The 19,943-nt window shown below is 32.9% G+C and overlaps 1 protein-coding gene across 1 annotated transcript; it reads left to right on the forward strand.

The window, feature by feature from the left end:
- The first annotated feature begins 7,768 nt into the window (after nt 1–7,768).
- LOC130622215 (fibroblast growth factor receptor 4-like) lies at nt 7,769–18,591 on the forward strand. The gene is made up of 13 exons (XM_057437650.1): nt 7,769–8,252; nt 10,463–10,789; nt 11,546–11,845; nt 12,324–12,644; nt 12,740–13,039; nt 14,054–14,244; nt 14,550–14,757; nt 15,276–15,577; nt 15,892–16,014; nt 16,313–16,386; nt 17,074–17,211; nt 17,472–17,577; nt 17,916–18,591. Exons 1-13 carry the CDS (start codon nt 8,156–8,158, stop codon nt 18,213–18,215), a joined length of 2,787 nt encoding a protein of 928 aa, XP_057293633.1. The 5' UTR covers nt 7,769–8,155; the 3' UTR covers nt 18,216–18,591.
- Nucleotides 18,592–19,943: the final 1,352 nt, after the last annotated feature.

Consider the following 19,943-nt stretch of genomic DNA (forward strand, 5'->3'; position numbering starts at 1 on the left):
AAGGGCAAGCGGAAATAAGAAAACCTCTTGATTTGAACATTCATTTCAATCTTGTAAATCAACCAAAATATGGTCATGAAATTATGCCGATGGAAGAAAAAGAATTGGTGCAGAATATTTCATAACATAAACGATAACGCACTATAATACATATTTTTTTTTGATATATTATTATATTTAACTGTTAATTTCATGCATTCTTCCATTGGGCATTGTTTCTCTAGAGATAGCTGACACTTGAGATGACTAAAAAAAGGGTTCTTTTTTTGAAAACAGCATTAACATAATGAAACCATAAACTTTGTTGAACAGATTTTTAAAAAGAGATGGCTTTAATTCTAGATATTTGAACAAAATCACAAATTGTATAATAGTGATTTTAATTTAAATTTTACCCACCCCAAGAACTTTAATATCCGGTCAAATGTTAATTGTTGGAAATCTGATGAATTGCAACAAAATGACAATTACGTACTTTATCGATATGAGAGCATAAATTACTTAGTTCCGATAGAAGATGCATTGTCTTTCTAATTAAAGGACAACTTTTGTTACACCGGCCGAATTCTTGTCAAAGTCTAATAGGAAACTTTCTAAAAAGCCAACAAGTGATAAACGACACACCATTTAACAGACACATTTTCATCAACGATCAATTGTTTTCTTTTTTAATTAGCGGACATCTATATTAAATTACCCGTATACGTCTGTCTGTCTGTCACGCAAAATGGTACCGCGAGTAGCGAGACACACGCATTGCAGTATAAAAAGAACGGGCGAACCCGTGAATTTTTTCACACGCCATCGACTAGTGTTCCAAAAATTATGCAACTGCTCTTCAATTTGTTTTCTGTGAAGAAATAACGAACGTATTTTTACTAGGATTTTTATTGTCGTTGCTATTATAAATATTCAGAAATAATAAAATTCACCTGTTTTCTATTTTCTTGTTTATGGCTGTTGTGAGCCCATAAAAACAATATTAAACGAGAATTTTAAGTCCATATCTAGCGGGGTTTACCCTATTATTGCTATCTCTATTTGTCTTGAAACAACTTCACAACTTTAAAAAACCTCGATTGGCGTACACCTTTAATAAGCGGACAGATTTTTTTGCACCAAAGGAGCATCAAGTGAGCAAATGATATTGTTATTTTCGTGTTTAACACCTAATTTTTATAGAATTATATGGAGAGGCTCCATCCCTCTCCTTTTACCACTCCCTCTACCGCTCCCTACGCCTGTTAATGTAAAAACCTTATACGAATAAGAAATTGTGTATGCTGGTGGTGAATACATGTAGTGTTACATAAAAAAATTGACCATTGCAACTTGCATATACTACCCTGGATACACTACACTAATACACTACACTGGATGCGCTGCACTAATACACTACACTAAATACACTACACTTGATACACTAAACTGGATACACTACACTGGATACTGATGTGCCCCAATTTGCAATACCTTCCCCAGTTTGTAATAAACTTTACCCCAATTTTTAATACCTCAATTTGTTATAATACATTGCTCCAATTTGTAATAACACTTTGCCCCAATTTGTAATAACGCTTGCCCCAATTTGTAATAACACCTTGCCCTAATTTGTAATAACTCAAAGCTGCCCCAATATTTAATGAGACCTTGCCCTAAAATGTAATAACTCAAAGCTGCCCCAAATTGTAATAATTTTTTCTCAAAAAAATTTATTTGGAAAATCCATTGTAAAACTTAGGGAGGGAAAAGAAACTTGCCTTTTATTTATTGTTAAGAAACCCTGGCACAGGACAAGTCGGAAATTAAACATTCAAATTTTTTGGAGTTTTGAAAAAGCATTGTAGAATCGAAAAGTATTAAGTTTCAATAACTCTACCCGGTCACAAAAGGTCATATGTGAAAGAATTCTACGTTGAAGACATTGCTGACTTAAATTTGAAGAATAAAAATGAAAATAATATCACAGAATAAGAAAAAGGCACATCTAAGAACCAGCATGGTAAAACATTTCTCATTCCTTTCACGCAGAAAGATAGATTATAAAGCCTGTCCGACCAAGAGTTTTACGTTGCTTATAATACACTGGGTGATGGGAATTGTCAGTTTTCAGCTAAGTCCTGTGCACTACAAGAATATTTCATTTATCTGCAACCAAAAGATGTTAGAAAAAACGTTATTAATCACCTACGGATTAACGATGTTGACGTAGACGGTTGGCTATTAGAACTTTGTTTAATCAGGGAGATGATAGCGAAGAGGTGTTCGATGAAAATGGATTGGTTCATGAGGGAGATGATAGCGAAAATGCCCCAAAAAATTTATTTGGAGATGGTTAAAATATCAAATACCACATTCAATGACGGTCAGAGCGAAACATTTGATTGGTGTCAGTGTGAAAGATGCAGTGATATTTCACTGCATTTAAAACAAATTCTCTTGAATGACCCTAACAGACCACGGAAATGCAGAACAGGTAGATTGATAAGATGGAATCAAGCCGTGTTAGCGTTGCAAGCCTTAACGTATGGATGGTACGCAATCTTCCTTATCATATTACCAAAAGAAAATTGATTAATCATTTTTGCTTTTGTATTTTTTTTGGTGTTTGTTCATTTTTTTTTAAAAAAAGAAACTTCTTTTTGTTTTTTCAACCATTTTCTGTTTTTATACCCTTGACAGCGCGTGTGCTACATTAATAAGAAGTTCTAGACAGATAGTGTCAAGTGTTTTTGTCCTCTCATTTCGGCTAGCTAAAACTGCGGGAAAGTAATTATTGTATTTTTCATGATTTTAAAAATTGGGGCAAACGTTATTACAAATTGGAGCAGCTTTGAGTTATTACAAATTGGGGCAGGTTATACAAATTGAGGAAGGTATTACAAATTAAGGAAGGTATTACAAATTAGGGCAGGTTTTGCATATTGAGGCAGGTGTTATTACAAATTGGGGCAGATATTAGAAATTGAGGCAAAGTTTATTAAAAAATGGGGCAATTATTACAATTTGGGACACAATACACTACACTCGATGCACTACGCTCGATACACTACACTCGATACACTACACATAACACACTACGCAGGAAACACTACACTTAATACACTACAATGGATACACTACATTAGATACACTACACTGGATACACTACACTGGATACACTACACTGGATACACTACACTGGATACACTACACTGGATACACTACACTCGATACAATACACTCGATATATTATACTGGATACACTACACTGAATACACTACACTGGATACACTACACTGGATGCACTACACTGGATGCGCTACACTGGATACAATATACTTAATACACTACACTTGATATACTACACTTCACACACTACACTTGATGTCATACACTTGATACTTGATACACTACACTTGATGTCATGCACTTGATACTTGATGCACTACACTTGATACACTAAAGTTTTAAAACAAACAATGCAAACATATGCACATAAAAATATTCCGTTGACGTCATTAGAACACTAAATGACCTCAGGCATGACAATTTAGAAAATCAATAATGATTTTAGTTTCATGTTACTATTCATCAGTACCATAAATTCGAGAAAAAAAACAGTCCATTGAAATTAAATTACATTCTCTTGATATACTGGTAAAATAATAAATAAAACAGGCATTTCAGTAAAATCAGATACCGGTTGCATTTAGTGTTTTATGAATATGTGACCAGACTGAAGTAATGCCGATTCTGTTTCATTCGATATCTATCTAGAATATTAGCTATAAAAGAATTTGAGGAGGAAAGCTCATAAAATAAAAGCAAATCAAAACTTGTATGACCGAAGAGAATCCTCCAACTTCAGAGCACTTAATATCAAATGAAAGCGTTTTTAGATTGTGTAGAATAGAGAAATGAAACCAAAAGAATGATTATTTGTGATCTGTTAGCATCATCTCCATAGCTATTTCGACACCTAATATAAGCGGATGAGTCGGTTTAATAAGACGGTTGCTACCTTCAGCTTAGATTTACCATGAAGAAAGCGATAGTTGTCCGTTGTTTTGTCAATTCGTCTTATATCCAAAGAAAAAAAAATACTTTAGAAACTTGAGCAAATTAAGAAGTTTATCTTCGTTGTTAGGTGTAAGTTTCTAAAAATAAACAAAAATAAACAAATACAATGTTTTTTTAAAACTTAAGTTGTTTATTTAAGCATTTGTGGAACGTGACATTACCATTCCAACTATTTCGCTTATAAAAAAAGTCCGAACACAATCGGGTAATACTTACGGAATTAAATTTAAATCTTAAGCTTGTTTCCATTTCACTTCACTTCCCGATATAGTGCAAAAAGCTCACGAGTTTTTGTTTGTAAACGCGTGCATACTCACACAAAATAAGTAAAGCAAGCTGCAGCAGATCGTGCAAATATGTTTGGCTGGTGTGCAATGGTTGTTGAATGAATCTATATTATAATACCCGTATGCGTCTGTCTGTCACGCAAAATGGTACCTCCAGTAGTGAGACGTGCTTAATGCGGTATAAAAAAGACGGGCGAACCCGTGGATATTTCCACGGGCCATCGACTAGTTTCTTTAAAAAGGAGATCAATTGAAACGTTGGTAGCTTATTTACAACTCCTACGAAAACCAGATTTGAGGTAAAATGGCTATCAATCAAATGCCTAAAAAACATATCAGATAATTGACATTATGTACTTTATGTATTACAGTGCGCATATGAATAAGAAACAATATCTATCTGTATTTCGCACATAACATGTTGGTAATATCTGAATCTGATACCAAGTTCAGTTTGTCACTTAGTGATAGATTAAACTTTAAATTCTTACTTGGTATGAACCGTCTTAATAACAGTAATCACTTGCCTTTTTTCGACATACATTTTTGCATTCAGTCATACTGCTTTTCCTGCTCATTATTACATTGAGTTATTTTTGCATCTCTTGTAGTTTCTGTGAGTAGATTAAGATAAATTTAAGAGTCAAGAAGGAAAAGAACTGTCAGTAAATACAAAGCATCAATTCAAATATTTTTTTACAAATTCTGACGTTTACATACGGTATAAGCCTTTTCATAAAATGTCAATTTTGGAGCTCAAGTTTTGTTATGGTATAATTTAACGCACAAATCAGCCTTTATACTGAGAAAAATACAAGGAACTTCATAACCCTTCATAACCTAATTTCTGCATGTTTTTAGTTGCTTCGTATACAAAATATATAGTGCTAAATGACACGACATAAAAGATGACATCTTTCAAAGAATTCGCATCATATTTTTAAACAGTGTACTTTTTAAACCATGACAGTTTTGTGCACACAAACCTCTGACGTAGACTGTATGCGATTAAGGCCAACGTCTTCCGTTCTGTCGTGGTTATATAAATAATTGTATGTAAACAAAAGGCTTATGACGTCAGCAAAGATTTATGCATTCCCAGGGTTGTGTTTACATTGTTTGTAAAGAATAACCAAGTTTCGATTTCCGAAATATGAAGAATAATACACCTTTCCCGAATTTCATAAATTATAATAATTATTACGTCATCCAAAAATTTATAATGGTTCTATGCTCTTCAAATAAGGATATTCAGATAGAATATCAAATTATCATGACAAAACTGAAGTTTTTAGAGCAATATAATATTCTGGTTGTTGTATACCTCGATACCTTCTTATAAGTTAGCCCTTTTTTCGCCATATATTCAACGACATCACATTCTATAACTGTTCAACCGCTTTCCCAGGGTATCTTGCCTTTTTAATGAATTTGATAGTGTTGACTGGGACCACGAGACGCTGGGAATGAGGTTGATAACCTTCATAACTGAAGTATCACTTCATTTTTTAAACAGTTATTTAAGAATCTCTTCACGAGGCAGAAACAAAAGAGTCTGATTTTTATGAAAAAAACGTGTGGATATGAAAGATTAACTTCAAAATAAAGGTTGAAGGATAATTTTAAGATGCAGTAACTTTCTGAATTGTTAACATGTGATGACACCGCACCTAAATTGACATAAAATTTTGGCCTACAACCCTTATCTTGGACTTCCTAGCTTACTGCAATCGTATTCTAGACCAGAGCTCAATTTGGTTCCAGTCGTCTCATAAAATTTCATTTTTGACAGAAAGAGCGGAAAATGGAGGTATCGCGCGAACAGTTTAAGTTTGACACCTTTTGAAAAAGCAAATATCTCAAGCAAATACTACCTCTGATTTAAAAAATGAATTAGTATTTTTTATTATTTAAATTATGTGCTTACATAATATAATATAAAAGTTATGTGCTTCAGACTTTCAAAATCTTCACAACTGAATTTTAAATAACGTAAAAAAATTCTTTAAATCTTTGAGGTTTTTATTACTTATACGAAGAGAATTGTACAGTAATAAAACAAAAACAACTCAATTCAAAAGTTTCAACCCGTGCGTGCTCAACGGATTCAAAGCGTTACTAACCTGCACGCACCTATTGCACATGCGTATATATACATTTCCAAAAATTATGGCAACCACTTCACAATTTTAACACGTTTGTGTTCACTATTTAGAAGTATTCTGCGATAACTGTGTTAACTTTATTTGTTCCGTTGTTTAATGTCATGCTTTCACCAGGAGCTTTGGAAACAGAGGGAGAGAGGTTGATCTATAATAATAGTCAAAATTTGCTGAGACAAGACAGCTAATTTAGAAGTTCGCTACCACAAAAATTACATAGGTATTATTTTTAAGAAGATAACTATTCCATGTGTGTAGCTTGACAAAGCTGGTAGTATGAAACAGAAATTTAGCAAAAACTTTTTAAAGTTCAAGTATATTTTGCTAAAATTCATTTGTTTACGTCATAAAAGTATTTTTTTAAGGGCAAAGTTTCTGGTAAATAAATAAATAAATACTTGATATGTTTCAAGCATAAGAAAAAAACCCTAAAAACAAAACAATACAAATTATAACATCACTACAATCAAGGTATTAAATTTGTTCGGCTATAATAATTTTTGGTCTCAAGTAAGTGAGGGCGTTCTAGGCAAATCGCGATTATATAAGGATGGTACCTAAACACTGCTTTTGAGTATAAAAGAATGAATATTAAAAAAGTTTACAGACTCTCACTAACTCGTACCCTGATCAGACTTTTTCTATTTCGACATATTTTCCATCTCCCTTGAGTTTTCTGTATCATCTTAGTCAAAAATTGTGTGGGTCAATGAAAGAATCGGGTTTTTTTGAGGAAAAAAAGAATTTTTACATTGCGATGTGGTATTTATGTTGCTTCTATATTAAAGAAGAAGATTTGTCATATCAGATTACGCGCATGAGGTTTTTTAAGTGTTTTTTGTTTCATGGACATCGATAAGTTGTAAGTTTTCAAAATGTCCCACTTACCGAGATCTCCGCTTAATTAAAAATTCTGTTAGGTCGGGCAATTTCTCCCATTCCTCTTAAGAATTCGAGTTGTTGGGAGTCTACTGTGTCAGGAAGTTGTCAAAGAGTCCAGTAATAGTTGTTAAAGGCCTCCTGCAATGAAATGGTTCTGTGCGACCTGCTTCTTATACCAAAGGACTAGAATTAAGCTAAAAACCAGAGAGTAACGTCATTCCCGCAGTTTTGGTTTCTAACTCTGCGTTAGAGTACATTTTTATCACGTTTAACAATTATAATAAAAGAAACACCATGCTAAAAGATAACACAGTCATGAGGAGCGTTTGATGACTTGTCAAATATTTAGATAATAAAGCAAAAACACTTCTGTTGAAAAAATATCCTAATTTATACAAATAATAACAAAGAGACAAAAGGAAGGTCAGTTTATTTTGAATGGCTCCGAAGTTTTCGTTGTGTTAGACGAATGAAAACGACTCTCTGTTAATCGAAAAATTGATGAAACAGGCAAAGATTTTAATACAGATTTTAAAGAAAGGAATTTTTGGTAACATTAAAAAAGTACAGAAAAGTATTGATATAGTGTAATTTGGTTTTATTAAAATAGAATTACCGAAGTTACAAATGAAATGAAAAGTTTTAACGAACTATGACAAAATATTGTTAAATATAGAAAAAAGAGATTCGTATATGGAGTTGGAAGGAATAATTTCTTGTGAACATATCGAAAATTAAAATATAAAACTTTATCGAACAGTTATGTGGTTACAAAGTATAGATTTTAGTGTCAAAACAATCTTGTTATTATATACTTGTTATTCCCACGTGGCGAAATTAATAAATTGCAAAGTACTAGGTAAGATATGTCGAGTTTGTTAATCTAACAAATTATAGTCATCATTAATGTGCACTGTAAATCCAAATATAAAAGACTGGAATGAACGAGGCAAACGTGTTGTTGCCTCGCTTAACTCTTTTTTATGATTAAATTTTGTCGGATGAACTGTATGTGACATAATTTTTATTTTAAAAAAAATTTTTTTTAGCTTATACATTTATTGCAGAGCATTTGCTAAACCCCACCTTCACCTATCGATTTATCAAATACATTTAAATATCCTGGATCTGTTGGGAGTTAGAATAGTAATGGAAATAATATGCCTGTATCAGTTTCATCAAAAGAAAAAAATAGTAACTTTTGGGGTCCATTATTATCGTACGACAGATTACTACTTAAAAACTACAGATCCCACAACGTAGTAGGAGGGCCAACATCCAAGTTTGTTTGACAAAAAATTGACAACAAATAAGGAAGTTTGGGAAATTCATATACCTGCAACCTAGACAAAATTTTCCCCTAAATGGTATAACCAGGTTAAAAACTTGGATTCCCCACACAAAAACATATCGCTATGCAAACTTAAGTAGCTACTAAAAAGTCTCGCAAAGAACTTTGTGTTTTGGATTAAGAAGGTAGTTGCTTCAAAAATATGTTGTAGTTATGAACAGTTCAGTTAGTAAATAAAACTTCACGTATGGGAAAAACATTGAAAAAAATTAAAAAAGATCTAGTTTTAGAGAATTATGTTTTCCGTTTTAGCGATATGATTTCTATAAGGCTTGTAGATTTTGTATGTTCCCTTCATAATAAGGTTGTTATGAAATAATATTATTCAAACCCATTCGTTTAACAACTCCCAGTTATTTTCTTTTTCCTATCAACTTTCTAAAAAATAGTCTGAAGAAAGTCTTTAGTATAGAAGGTATAAAATTTTGACTTGATGACATGCTGATTCATGTGTTTCTATGAAAAGAAAGACGTTTTGAAGTAGTTTGTTGGAATCATATCAGCTGTTGAAGTTGATTTTAATAAAAAGTGTTACCGTTGACTCGTCTACTGTAATGGAATAAGAGAATATTTTCGCGAAAAGTTTTTTGAAAATAAATTTTTTTTTGACGAGAACTAATTTTTGCCAAGTTGGCAAGTCCTACCCATATTAGGTCAAAAGCAAAGCGAAATACGTGGCATGATAAAAAAAAATCTAAATTAATAATTCCTCACCGAATTCACTACACATTTATACATTATCGGGTAAGGAATTATTTTAGCAACATCAGGTGACTGGCGCTTAGAAATGTTATGTTAAATGTTACATTTTATTAAAAAGCTTCATTATCAATTTTTACATAATTTTCTGTACGTGTTCGCATGCCTAAAACATTGGTGTCAGGTCACAATATGTCTTTGTGTTTACAGTGTCATTTTTTGTCCATATCAATTTCCATAACATTCATTTATGCATTTTTCAAATTTAAGAGATGGTAAAGTTGATGTAGCTACGCCTTATTGATCAGCAACACTCTCTTTATCCTTTTTGTACTTTAATTTCCAAGTAAATTCAATTTGGTTTGTTGTTTAACTAATTTCTTAATAAAAAAATATGAAAATCTTAAAATTTCTAACCCAGAAGGTAAACCGCTTTGTTTAGAATGAAAACTGGATATTCTAGATTAAGATGTCATAATTACGAAACAATAATAAACAAATTTATAAGCTATGTGGGATTTAGGTAAAAACACTTTCAATGCAAAAAGCGAAACGGGATATTTGTTAACAGCTAAATTTAGGAAAAAACTTAGGTTATATTAGTTTTTTAGAATTTGTGGTAGTCCTACGTGCCGTGTGACTACGGTTGCCGTTCGACTAGTCGCTCACACGTAACCATCTTTAGCAAAGTTTTACTTTGATGAGGTAACCAGATAAACACATAAAAATATCTGGCAAAACAGGCTTTAGCAAAACCAGATTTCTAATTTTTGTAAAGTTTTTCGAATTTCACTATTACTGAATGCAATACATCCTACTTGTAAGAAATAAATATGAATGAACAAGTGTCCTTGTAAAAGCATCTGCGTTAAAACAATCCTGCTGACTATGGGAGGTGCTAGAGTTCATTGATTAAAACCAATGAGATTAGTCCCTCAGTTAAAAAAAAGCACATGGACTTAAGAAATTCGATATCTTTTAATTTTTTGAATAAATTAACGCTATTTCTGCTTTTTTAGATAATGGTACTATACTGGTTGCGGAGAATCAAAATATTTACCTAAAATGTCAAAATCACACAAATGGACTATTTGCAAAATTTACTTGGACAAGTAATGCATACAGCGAAGGGAAAGTTATGGTTTACGATTATGACATTGCTCAAAAAGAAACAATAGCTACTAATTTTACAGGTCGGGTCACGAGATATAATGGAACTTCATTACATATACGGAATGCAAGACTTGGGGACTCTGGCAACTATGAATGCAATCTTATATTTTACAATCTTAAATCAAAAACGTTAGGGGTATCCGAAACAGCAGTATATGATGTGATTGTTATAAGTAAGTAAAGTCCAATGTACAACTCTGCAGTAATCAAAATTATCAATCGAATCATTTCAGTTTTGTTTTAGACATTTTTTCAGAAATTGCGTCGTTCTGTAGCCCCTTTAAATAAAAATAACGGTATTGTAACATAGTTACAGTCGGAGAGGAGGAAAAGCCAACCGTTAGGATGGAATTTCCGATGGCGTTAAAACTTCCCGTTACGTACTTATTCACTTGCTAAATGTTTTAAAGACAAAGCTTTAGCTACATAGAATGTTGTATTTTTTTTAATAAAAAAGCCATTTGAACTGTTCGAGACATTTTTAACACAAAAACGGCACCAAATATAGCCATGTATACCAACCTCGTTCCCAGGGCATTTTGGCTTGTTGACTCCGTAATAACGGCTCAGGGGTCACAAGACCCTGGGGACGTGGTTCTACGGTCAAATGTCGGCCTGGTTATTTTTATATATGAGGTTTTGAGAAACGCGCACTTATGTTTCATGCAAGGTTCATTCAGTTTTCAGTAATCTAAGACATGTCGATTTACAAATTTTTTGAATAAAAGCAAAAAAATTCAAAAAAATAAATGTGAATTTCACACGAAGTTTTTTTTTCGCGAAAACTAATTTTTGCGAAGTAAGCAAGTTCTAATATTTTTTGAAAATTACATTTCGAGAACAAACGATTACGATATATATATTTTTTCCTTTTTTTTTTATACTTATGAACGTTAATATTACATAGTTCTTTCATTATTTATTTTTAGGTCCACCCAAACGGATGAATACCTATAATGACCTGGTTGCAGCGCCCAAAGGTCAAAAAGTTACCATACAATGTAACGTTCAAGGGCTGTCACCTTTTGATGTGAACTGGTCTAAAATAGAAGGAAACTTCACAAAAAATGTTGTCATCCGTGAAGAAAATAAAACAGCTCATATGTACTACATTCGTCAGAAAGAAATCACTTTTACTAAACTATCAGAGAGGGACGTAGGGCAGTATCAATGTGTAGCAAATAATCTTGGGGGTAGTCTTTCGAAACTTGTTACATTAAGAATGCAATGTAAGCGTTTATAATTCCTTATGGTGTTATATGTTCTTAAAAAATAGTTGCCAAACCATTATTTCATGCTAAGGATACAAGAAAGAGCAACTCACGAAGTATGTGCAACAGCTATGAATCTAAGTGGATTCTCTCACCCGATCAATAAGTATTTTGTATAACAATTAAAGTATACCGAAAATTAATTGCCAAAAAAACAATGAAATGGTTGAGCAACTTTAGACCAACTGTAGTACATATCTGGAGGTTTTAATTAATCTCAAAGAAAAATAAAATAAGCAGATTTTTGTTTACTAAAGTCCAGATAAGGACTAGATTATATGACTAAACTACGGGCTTATTGAGCGACAAAAAAGTCGCTATTTTCATTCTAGTTTGTTATAAACAAGCAATAAAAAAATCCGACTTTTTGGCGATTTACAAGGAAACATTTGTCTGAAGATTTATGTAATGATCTGATAATGTATTTTTTTCATAGCTCCTCCAATGTTTACAGGCACCAGTACTTACAACATAAACGTCTATGATACTGGAAAAATATATTGTAAAGCTAAAGGATATCCAGCAATAGAGTTTACATGGAGATTTTTTTCAAGAGATGGTGACCTAATTGTATTGGCCGCATCAGCAACATCAGGAAAGTACTCAACCTCTAACAATATATACAATAGTATAACAGAGGAGGGAGAGTCAAGTCTAACAATCGAACAAGTGGAAAAATACGACCTGAACTCGTACATATGTGTTGCAAAGAATACAGTTGCTGAAGGTCAAACAGAAATAAGGCTAGAAGGTTTTGGTACGTGGTATCAGTCTTGCTACCTTTTTTGTTGCACCATATTTAGGTATATATTCAAGCAACATGAAATTAATTCCCTTTTTCTCCTTTTATAGCGCCACCTGAACCCCCTTTTATTCTGCAAATTGGAGAATTTACACGCAAGGTAACATTGCTGTGGAGGCTCGGCGACAATGGCGGCAAACCCGTCACTTCTATCACAATAAAATACAGAAACAGCAAATTCGTAGAAAAATGGACAAAACTACAAATAACAAAATCATTAACGGAATACACAATTACTAATCTTGAGCCGGGCACGTCATATGATTTTAAAGTGTTAGCCACAAATGAAATTGGGGACAGCAAGTACAGTAAAATCGAAAAAGCAACAACCCCTCTCAAAGATTTGTCAGGTATTTTTATAGATATCTTTTTTACCTGTATAATTTTTATCGAGTCTAAACTTTGTAAGAGCAAGTAAAATACGAATCCTTGGACTAGTGTTTGCACAAGTGTTTCAACTTCAGGCCTATGATACTGTGGGCTTCAGGATAAGGGGTTTAAAACAACAACATGGCTTACGTAAAGGAATTAACTGCCATTTTAGAATTCGTGTTGTAACGCCTTTTGAAAATGTTTGCGCTAAAATTTATTGTCAAAGTAAAAATAAGTTGTTGTTGCTTTAAAAGAAAAAGGTTTTGCGAAAGAAACTTTCGCTATTTTGAGATTTAGCAAAAAAAATATTATATATAAATTATATTGTATAGGATATTAGCGAAAGTTAATTCTTACCACGTTTCATATATTCTCGAAATTCTGATATCGAATATAAAAAAATTCCTTTCTATCACTTTTATCCTTATTGTCAAGTTTTCGTGTACTATTTGTTAATCAACTCTTTTATTCCATTTAAAATTATGTGTTTTTTTTATTGTTGATAGCATTTTATTAAGGCCTCTTTGAACAAATAGTAGTTTTTAAATTTAATTCTCGCGAAAAAAATTGAAGTGATCATTCGCGGAAGTTATTTTATTTGATTTAGCAATTTTTTCAGACTCGCTTAAGTTTCTCCCTTTTAAGTGAACCAAAAATAAAAACAGAAAGAAAAAAAAATGAAAAGTTCTCGGTTAAATGACCACGACTGTTAAACAGACAAATAAATGGTGTTAAAAATGATAAGAAAATGTATAAAATCAAATATAATTAGCAATTTAATCAACATAATTTCTTTTAAATTTTTATTTTTTAAAAGTATTTACAAAACTAAACCTTCATCTGAGATTTTTTTTTATTTGCGTTAATTCAATTTTATTGAAAAAACAAACGAGTAACAGAGTAGCGTTTTATTTTGTTAGAAAATTAGAATTACATACACTAAATATTTCCATGCTAGTATTTAACTATTTGTCAATGGTTTTTACGCACAGGTGGTGAGACAGCGAATTCAGCAGATTTCTTTCAAAAGTTTAGTCCACCTGCGATTATTGGCATTATCAGTGGCACATTAATAGCATTGGTGATCGGTTTGGTGTGTATATGCTTATTCGTTCGAAGAATGCATAAAAGAGAAGATGCAGAAGTTGTGAACCAACCGAGTTTGAGTTTTGGAGCGACTATGGTAAGTACTGGCTATAATGCTGTTGTTTAGTTCGTCATGCAATATTTCGAAGAGGGAGGGTAGGGAAGCCACCAAACATAATAAGCTTCACCTGACACCCTTCCAATATTTTTAAAATTGATATTTACCCATCAGTCAGATTGTCTAAATAACTTTTGATTATGGGCAAACTCCCCGGTATATTTTAATTGAGATTATTTTTGTGGTTTCAACATTAAGTCTTTAACATCCAAGCACTATGGCAAGTTCAATGCAAGACTTTTCGCGGATATATAGAATACATTGCTCTCACTATTTCATAATAGATACCAACGCATCATTCTGCTACAGATGGAGGCCAAATGGAAATGGAACCACTGGTTGGCACCACAGATCGGTGGGAATTTCCAAAAGATAGATTAACAATTACAACTGTGTTGGGTGCTGGTGCATTTGGTGTTGTAATGAGAGGTTTGGCACAAGGAATTAAAGGATCCGTTGGACAAATAACAGTTGCGGTGAAGACAGTTCGTGGTATATCTTTTCTTTAATCGTATAACTTCTTAATTTCTTCATTTAGACTGTGATAACTTTGTTTTTTACCTGACCCTAGCAATGGAAAGAAAGAAACAGGAAGATATTTAAATCGTGTTTTAATTTTCTCATCATACTTTGCATTTTGCGTTATTTAAAGTTTATATATCAACTAGTCGTTAGCCCGTGGAAAAATACACGGGTTCGCCCGTCGCAGCTAAGCTACCATTTTGCGTGACAGACAGACAGACGGGCGGACGGACAGACGTATACGGGCATTATAATATAGACTAGTCGTTGCCCGTGGAAAAATCCACGGGTTCGCCCGTCCTTTAAATTTACCCGTCGAAACAAAGTGGATAAAAATATGTCGCATTTGATATTCGTGTTGCCGCAACATCATTTTCTAACTCAGCGGGGGTCCGCGCAGAGACAGACAGACGACGGGTATTATTATAGAGATATTCTGAATAAATAATTTTAGCTGAGTTATTTTTATGAAAACAATTTTATTTTAGATTCCACTAACGATGCAGCTACGAAAGATCTTTTAGCAGAATTACAATTATTAAAACTAATACCAGAACATCCAAATGTCGTTGGACTGTTAGGTTGCTGTACACGATGTGATCAACTATATGTAATTGTGGAATATTGTGCGAATGGTGACTTGCAAGGTTTTTTAAGAAGTAGTCGTGGTATTTACGAAAGGTATTATAAGACTAGCTTTGGCGGAGCAGTTCCGGATCTCACCTCTAAAATGTTACTCACATTTGCATGGCAAGTATCAAAAGGGATGGCACATCTGTCAACTATGAAGGTATAGTCTTATTTAATGCGTTCTGCTGCTAAAAGTACTGCACATTTTTGTGATGTATACATATAGAAATAACGTCTTCATAAATAACATCGGATTCACAATACTCTTATGTAAACATCCGATAAGCAAAACACATCTCAGTTTTAAAGAATTATAAATCCGAGAATGTAGTCCAAATATTCTTTAAACAAAACTTAACTGTAAATCGCAGCTAATAAGAAAATTTTAAGAACATAGTACAAGTCACAAAAAGGGTGTTTTATAATGTTTAATTAGAATAAGGTAAGAATTACAATCCCTAGATTTTTTTGTAGGTAATACATCGAGATCTTGCTGCTCGCAATATTTTGGTGGACGATCAGTTGATTTGTAAAGTTAGTGATTTTGGCTTTGCAAGAGACATCTATGTAGAAGATCATTACTTGAAACGTTCAGCTGTAAGTTAGTGTTATTACCAAAAAGCAATTCATTATATTTCTAGCATGATTGTAGAGAATTCTTTCCTCAAGTTTCATGGTAACAAAGATAATTAAAAATTATGAATCCATACGTTTCGACTGGTGCATGATAATCTTTATTTTTCTAACTGCATTGTCAAAGAAAATGCATTTGTGGGGATAAAACATTTTCAAAAACTATGTATACTATACTAGTACTCCCAGATAATATTTTATCTTCTGCGCCTTTTGAAACTTTAGGTTGAAGTAAATTAGACAAAAAATATTCTGATTTCAGGGTGGACGGTTTCCAATAAAGTGGATGGCTATCGAATCGTTATTAGACGGAATTTCAACCACCAAGAGCGATGTGTAAGCAAAAATTGGCTGCTTTTTATTTGTTGTCGCCTAAAAACGTTTTCATTACCTTCAAATGTCCAACACATAGTATAGTGAATACTCATTTAGGTTACCCTCTCACCGCTTCCTTTCAAAATAGGCTAGGTGGGATGGATTGAATTTAAGAATTTGATACTTTTTTCTGATTTTGCGAGAGAGTAAAATAAGAATGTGTCCTTCTTGACAACAAAGAGAATATTTCTAACGTGTACAAGATATTTTAGCGAACCCCGGCATTTCTATTTTTGTTCAAAAATGGTAGCAAAAATTTCTTAAGATTCTACGTGATGTGGTATATTAAATCTTAAAATCTGTTTCAATTTAAACTAAGACATGGCCGTTTTTAGTACATGAATTTCATTTAACCCAACCTGCTATGTTGACCACAAGAACGATTTACTTGTCTATATATTTCCACCGTCTCCTTTTAAGCCAGTTGCTGGTGGGAGGTGAGGTTAGCACCTTTTAAAAATAAGCACTGGGCAAGCATCGGGTAGTTCTGTTGGAGAAGATTAATATTGCATTACACAAGCGACAGAATGTGAACATATATGCATGTTTTCAGCAATTATTTTTGTTATTGCTTCTATATCGTTATCATAGGATACTTATTAAGACTGTAATAGTAGCTATAATGATAAACTAAATTTTATTTTTTAGCTGGTCATTTGGTGTAGTGTTATGGGAATTGGTGACGCTTGGTGCTTCACCATATCCAGGCATGAGTTCCTATGAAGTGGTGGGCTTTTTACAAGACGGTTACAGAATGCCAAGACCAAAGCATGCTTCAACCGAAATGTGAGTACTGATTTTTACCACCGTTTAATATGTGATCCATAAAGATCACACAAGCATCAATAGTTTTTTTTCCTATAATGTTAAGCCCTAGACAGAGCAAATATTCTTGAACGCCAGACTTTGTTAAACGTCAATTTACTTGATTTACGAATCATCGCCTACTTCTATGATCATATCTGTAATGTGTAGTTATATTTTAAGCTTAGTTAAGGTAAATCGAATCTAAGAAATTTTATCAGTTTTAAATTTCATTCTTCTAGCTATGCTTTGATGATGGAATGTTGGTCTGTGTCTCCAGGAAGAAGACCGCCATTTAACGACATCTCTGAACGGTGTTATGAATTAGTTCAACGAAGTGACGACGCGGTAAGGTTTTATAACGTTTTGTTAACGGACTATTCTGGTTGTATTGCCAGTGAATAGTACAAAATGGTACAATATAAACAAATGTAAAACCACAGATGCAATTCTGCAACCAAAGGGATATTGACTGGTTTAGATTTATGCTGTAAAACACACGGCACTCAATTCCCATGGTAGAGGTTTCTTTTGTTTTGTGTGAGTGTTTAAACTAAGTAAGTTTTTTGTTTGTTTTGCAGGACAAAAAAATCAACAGTTAAGTGTCAAAAGCTTACATTAAGTATAAAAGAATGAAACAGTTTAGACTTTCTAATTATCTCATTTAACTGAATGTTTGTTTTTAGGAATTTATAAATATGTCATTTTATCAAGACCATCTATACGTGAACTTCGATGGCAATAGCGACTCGGCAATTGGATCCACCTCCACAACACCTTGTGGCACATTGGGGCGCAAAGATCGTGTCAATACCATCTCTCAATCTGCAGCTGTTGGTGGTCCACCTAGACCTTTACGAAGCATTTCACAAACCTCTGTACCATCAGGGAGAAGTAACTCCGTAGTTGCTCTGTCGGAACGAAGTGCTACAACGGTGTCAAATCGAGACGAAAGAGCGGCATTAATAACACCTGTTCCACAATGAACCTTTCTTCAAAAGAATGTCGACACTTCGTTCTTGACAAGTACATAAAAGGAAGAAAGAGAATAAATTCTCCTGGAAAAGATTCAATATAGCCTTATTGTATTTCAGCATTAACAAAAATGTCAAGAAGAGTTCTTGTGATATGTTGCGATAATAGAATGAGCAGACTCCACCGACAGCATTTCCATCAGCTCAAATGATGATCAAAAATGCAACTGACGGATATAGTGATCTCCTTCAAGATGACATTTTCAAATGTGAAAACACATAGTATTTAAAACATTTTTTTATTTTTATTTTTACTACTAACAACGAAAATTATTTTTGTATTACTTATCTGGCACCCAGTGTTAAAAACTTTGTTGTATCAACATTATCTTTGTGTCTTCTTTTTGACATATTTCTTAATTTATTTAAAAATGGATAGCCGTAGAAATGGAAAACCATTATTATAATTTACGAGGCAAATTTTTATTTAGAATCTACATAAGCAAACCCTAAACCCTAAACAGAATGCAGGCATAAATCGTTTTAAACCTAAAAAAAGAGAATTATTCGACGAATTGACTTACTTACAGACTTTGTTGTTCTGGTAGTTATGTGAAACAAAAAACGGATGGAAGTTCAGATTTTCTGTTACATATAATAAACAGAATTAACAGATAGCCATTAAAATTGAATATTTCGAAATCATTTCCTTTGTAAATTATACATAATATTTTGTATTGAAACATCAATCCAACTTCAGTTCTTTAACAAACATGTTTTATTTAAATATGTACAAAGCAGATATGCAGAAAAGATTCTGTAGTAAAAACTGCAGATACGAAGATGTTTTGTTTATTCGATCGAAAAGGAAGTTGTAACTTGTGAACCGCATAGCTTCAACAGAGGTCACGTTACGTTGAAAGGAAAGGGAGTATGTTTACCTGCCCACGTGTGACATAAAATATATAATAATGCTTTGAAATGGATGGTTTAAAATTAAAAATGCGTGTGAAACAACTTTTAGTCTTTCATTTATCAATGAGTAGCAATAAAAATTTGTTTTTTTAGGTAAAATTTTTTATTACAATTAATTCAGTTGCTTTCCTACGTCCATTTTAAATCATTCTTAGATCCAATTTAAACTGAGTCAGAGTATATACAGGTAAACTTTGTCTCATGCAATGTAAATTCAAAAAATGACCCCTTCATTCACAAAAAAATTATTTTTTAGTTTTTAATTTTCAATTAATTTAAAATGTTTCGGTGTCCAATTGCAAAGTGTGAAGTATTCAATGACTCACCTAAAACAACCACGATATTTTCAGTAAAAGATAAGTAAGTTTTGAAAAAAACCTATGTTACTTCCTAATTTCGGCGCTTTGCAGGCTCTCTGGAACTACAAGACAAATAGCTTATCTGCAAGCTGTGAGAGGAATCAGGAAGCCAGAACAAAGCCGTACCATGCAATGTAGCTTAGAATAGAAAAGTAAAAAAAGTATTAGAAAGTCTAAAAATATATTTGTCTTTAAAATGCGAGGATAGACAAAAAACGTTTTTCAAAACTCACCGAATAACCTTCAATTTTAATCTTTTCAATTTTTTCGCCGTACTATGATATTTTCCCTTAGCAAAATGAGAAACTCAACAGGCGACGAATCATTAAAAATATGTTTAATGTGCCCAATTGTTAAAACATTATGGTGTTTGCTGTTTCGTTATATTTTGTGCACCCTTCAGTGC

This window comes from Hydractinia symbiolongicarpus, chromosome 12, assembly GCF_029227915.1.
Source record: "Hydractinia symbiolongicarpus strain clone_291-10 chromosome 12, HSymV2.1, whole genome shotgun sequence".
NCBI lineage: Eukaryota > Metazoa > Cnidaria > Hydrozoa > Anthoathecata > Hydractiniidae > Hydractinia > Hydractinia symbiolongicarpus.

Bases quoted from the DNA above. Each gene is read 5' to 3' on its own strand.
- LOC130622215 (XM_057437650.1), top strand. From the start codon at position 8,156: ATGTGGTTACAAAGTATAGATTTTAGTGTCAAAACAATCTTGTTATTA. The intron at 15,578-15,891 runs GTATAGTCTTAT...ATTTTTTTGTAG, and splicing joins CACATCTGTCAACTATGAAG to GTAATACATCGAGATCTTGC. The intron at 17,212-17,471 runs GTGAGTACTGAT...TCATTCTTCTAG, and splicing joins AAGCATGCTTCAACCGAAAT to CTATGCTTTGATGATGGAAT.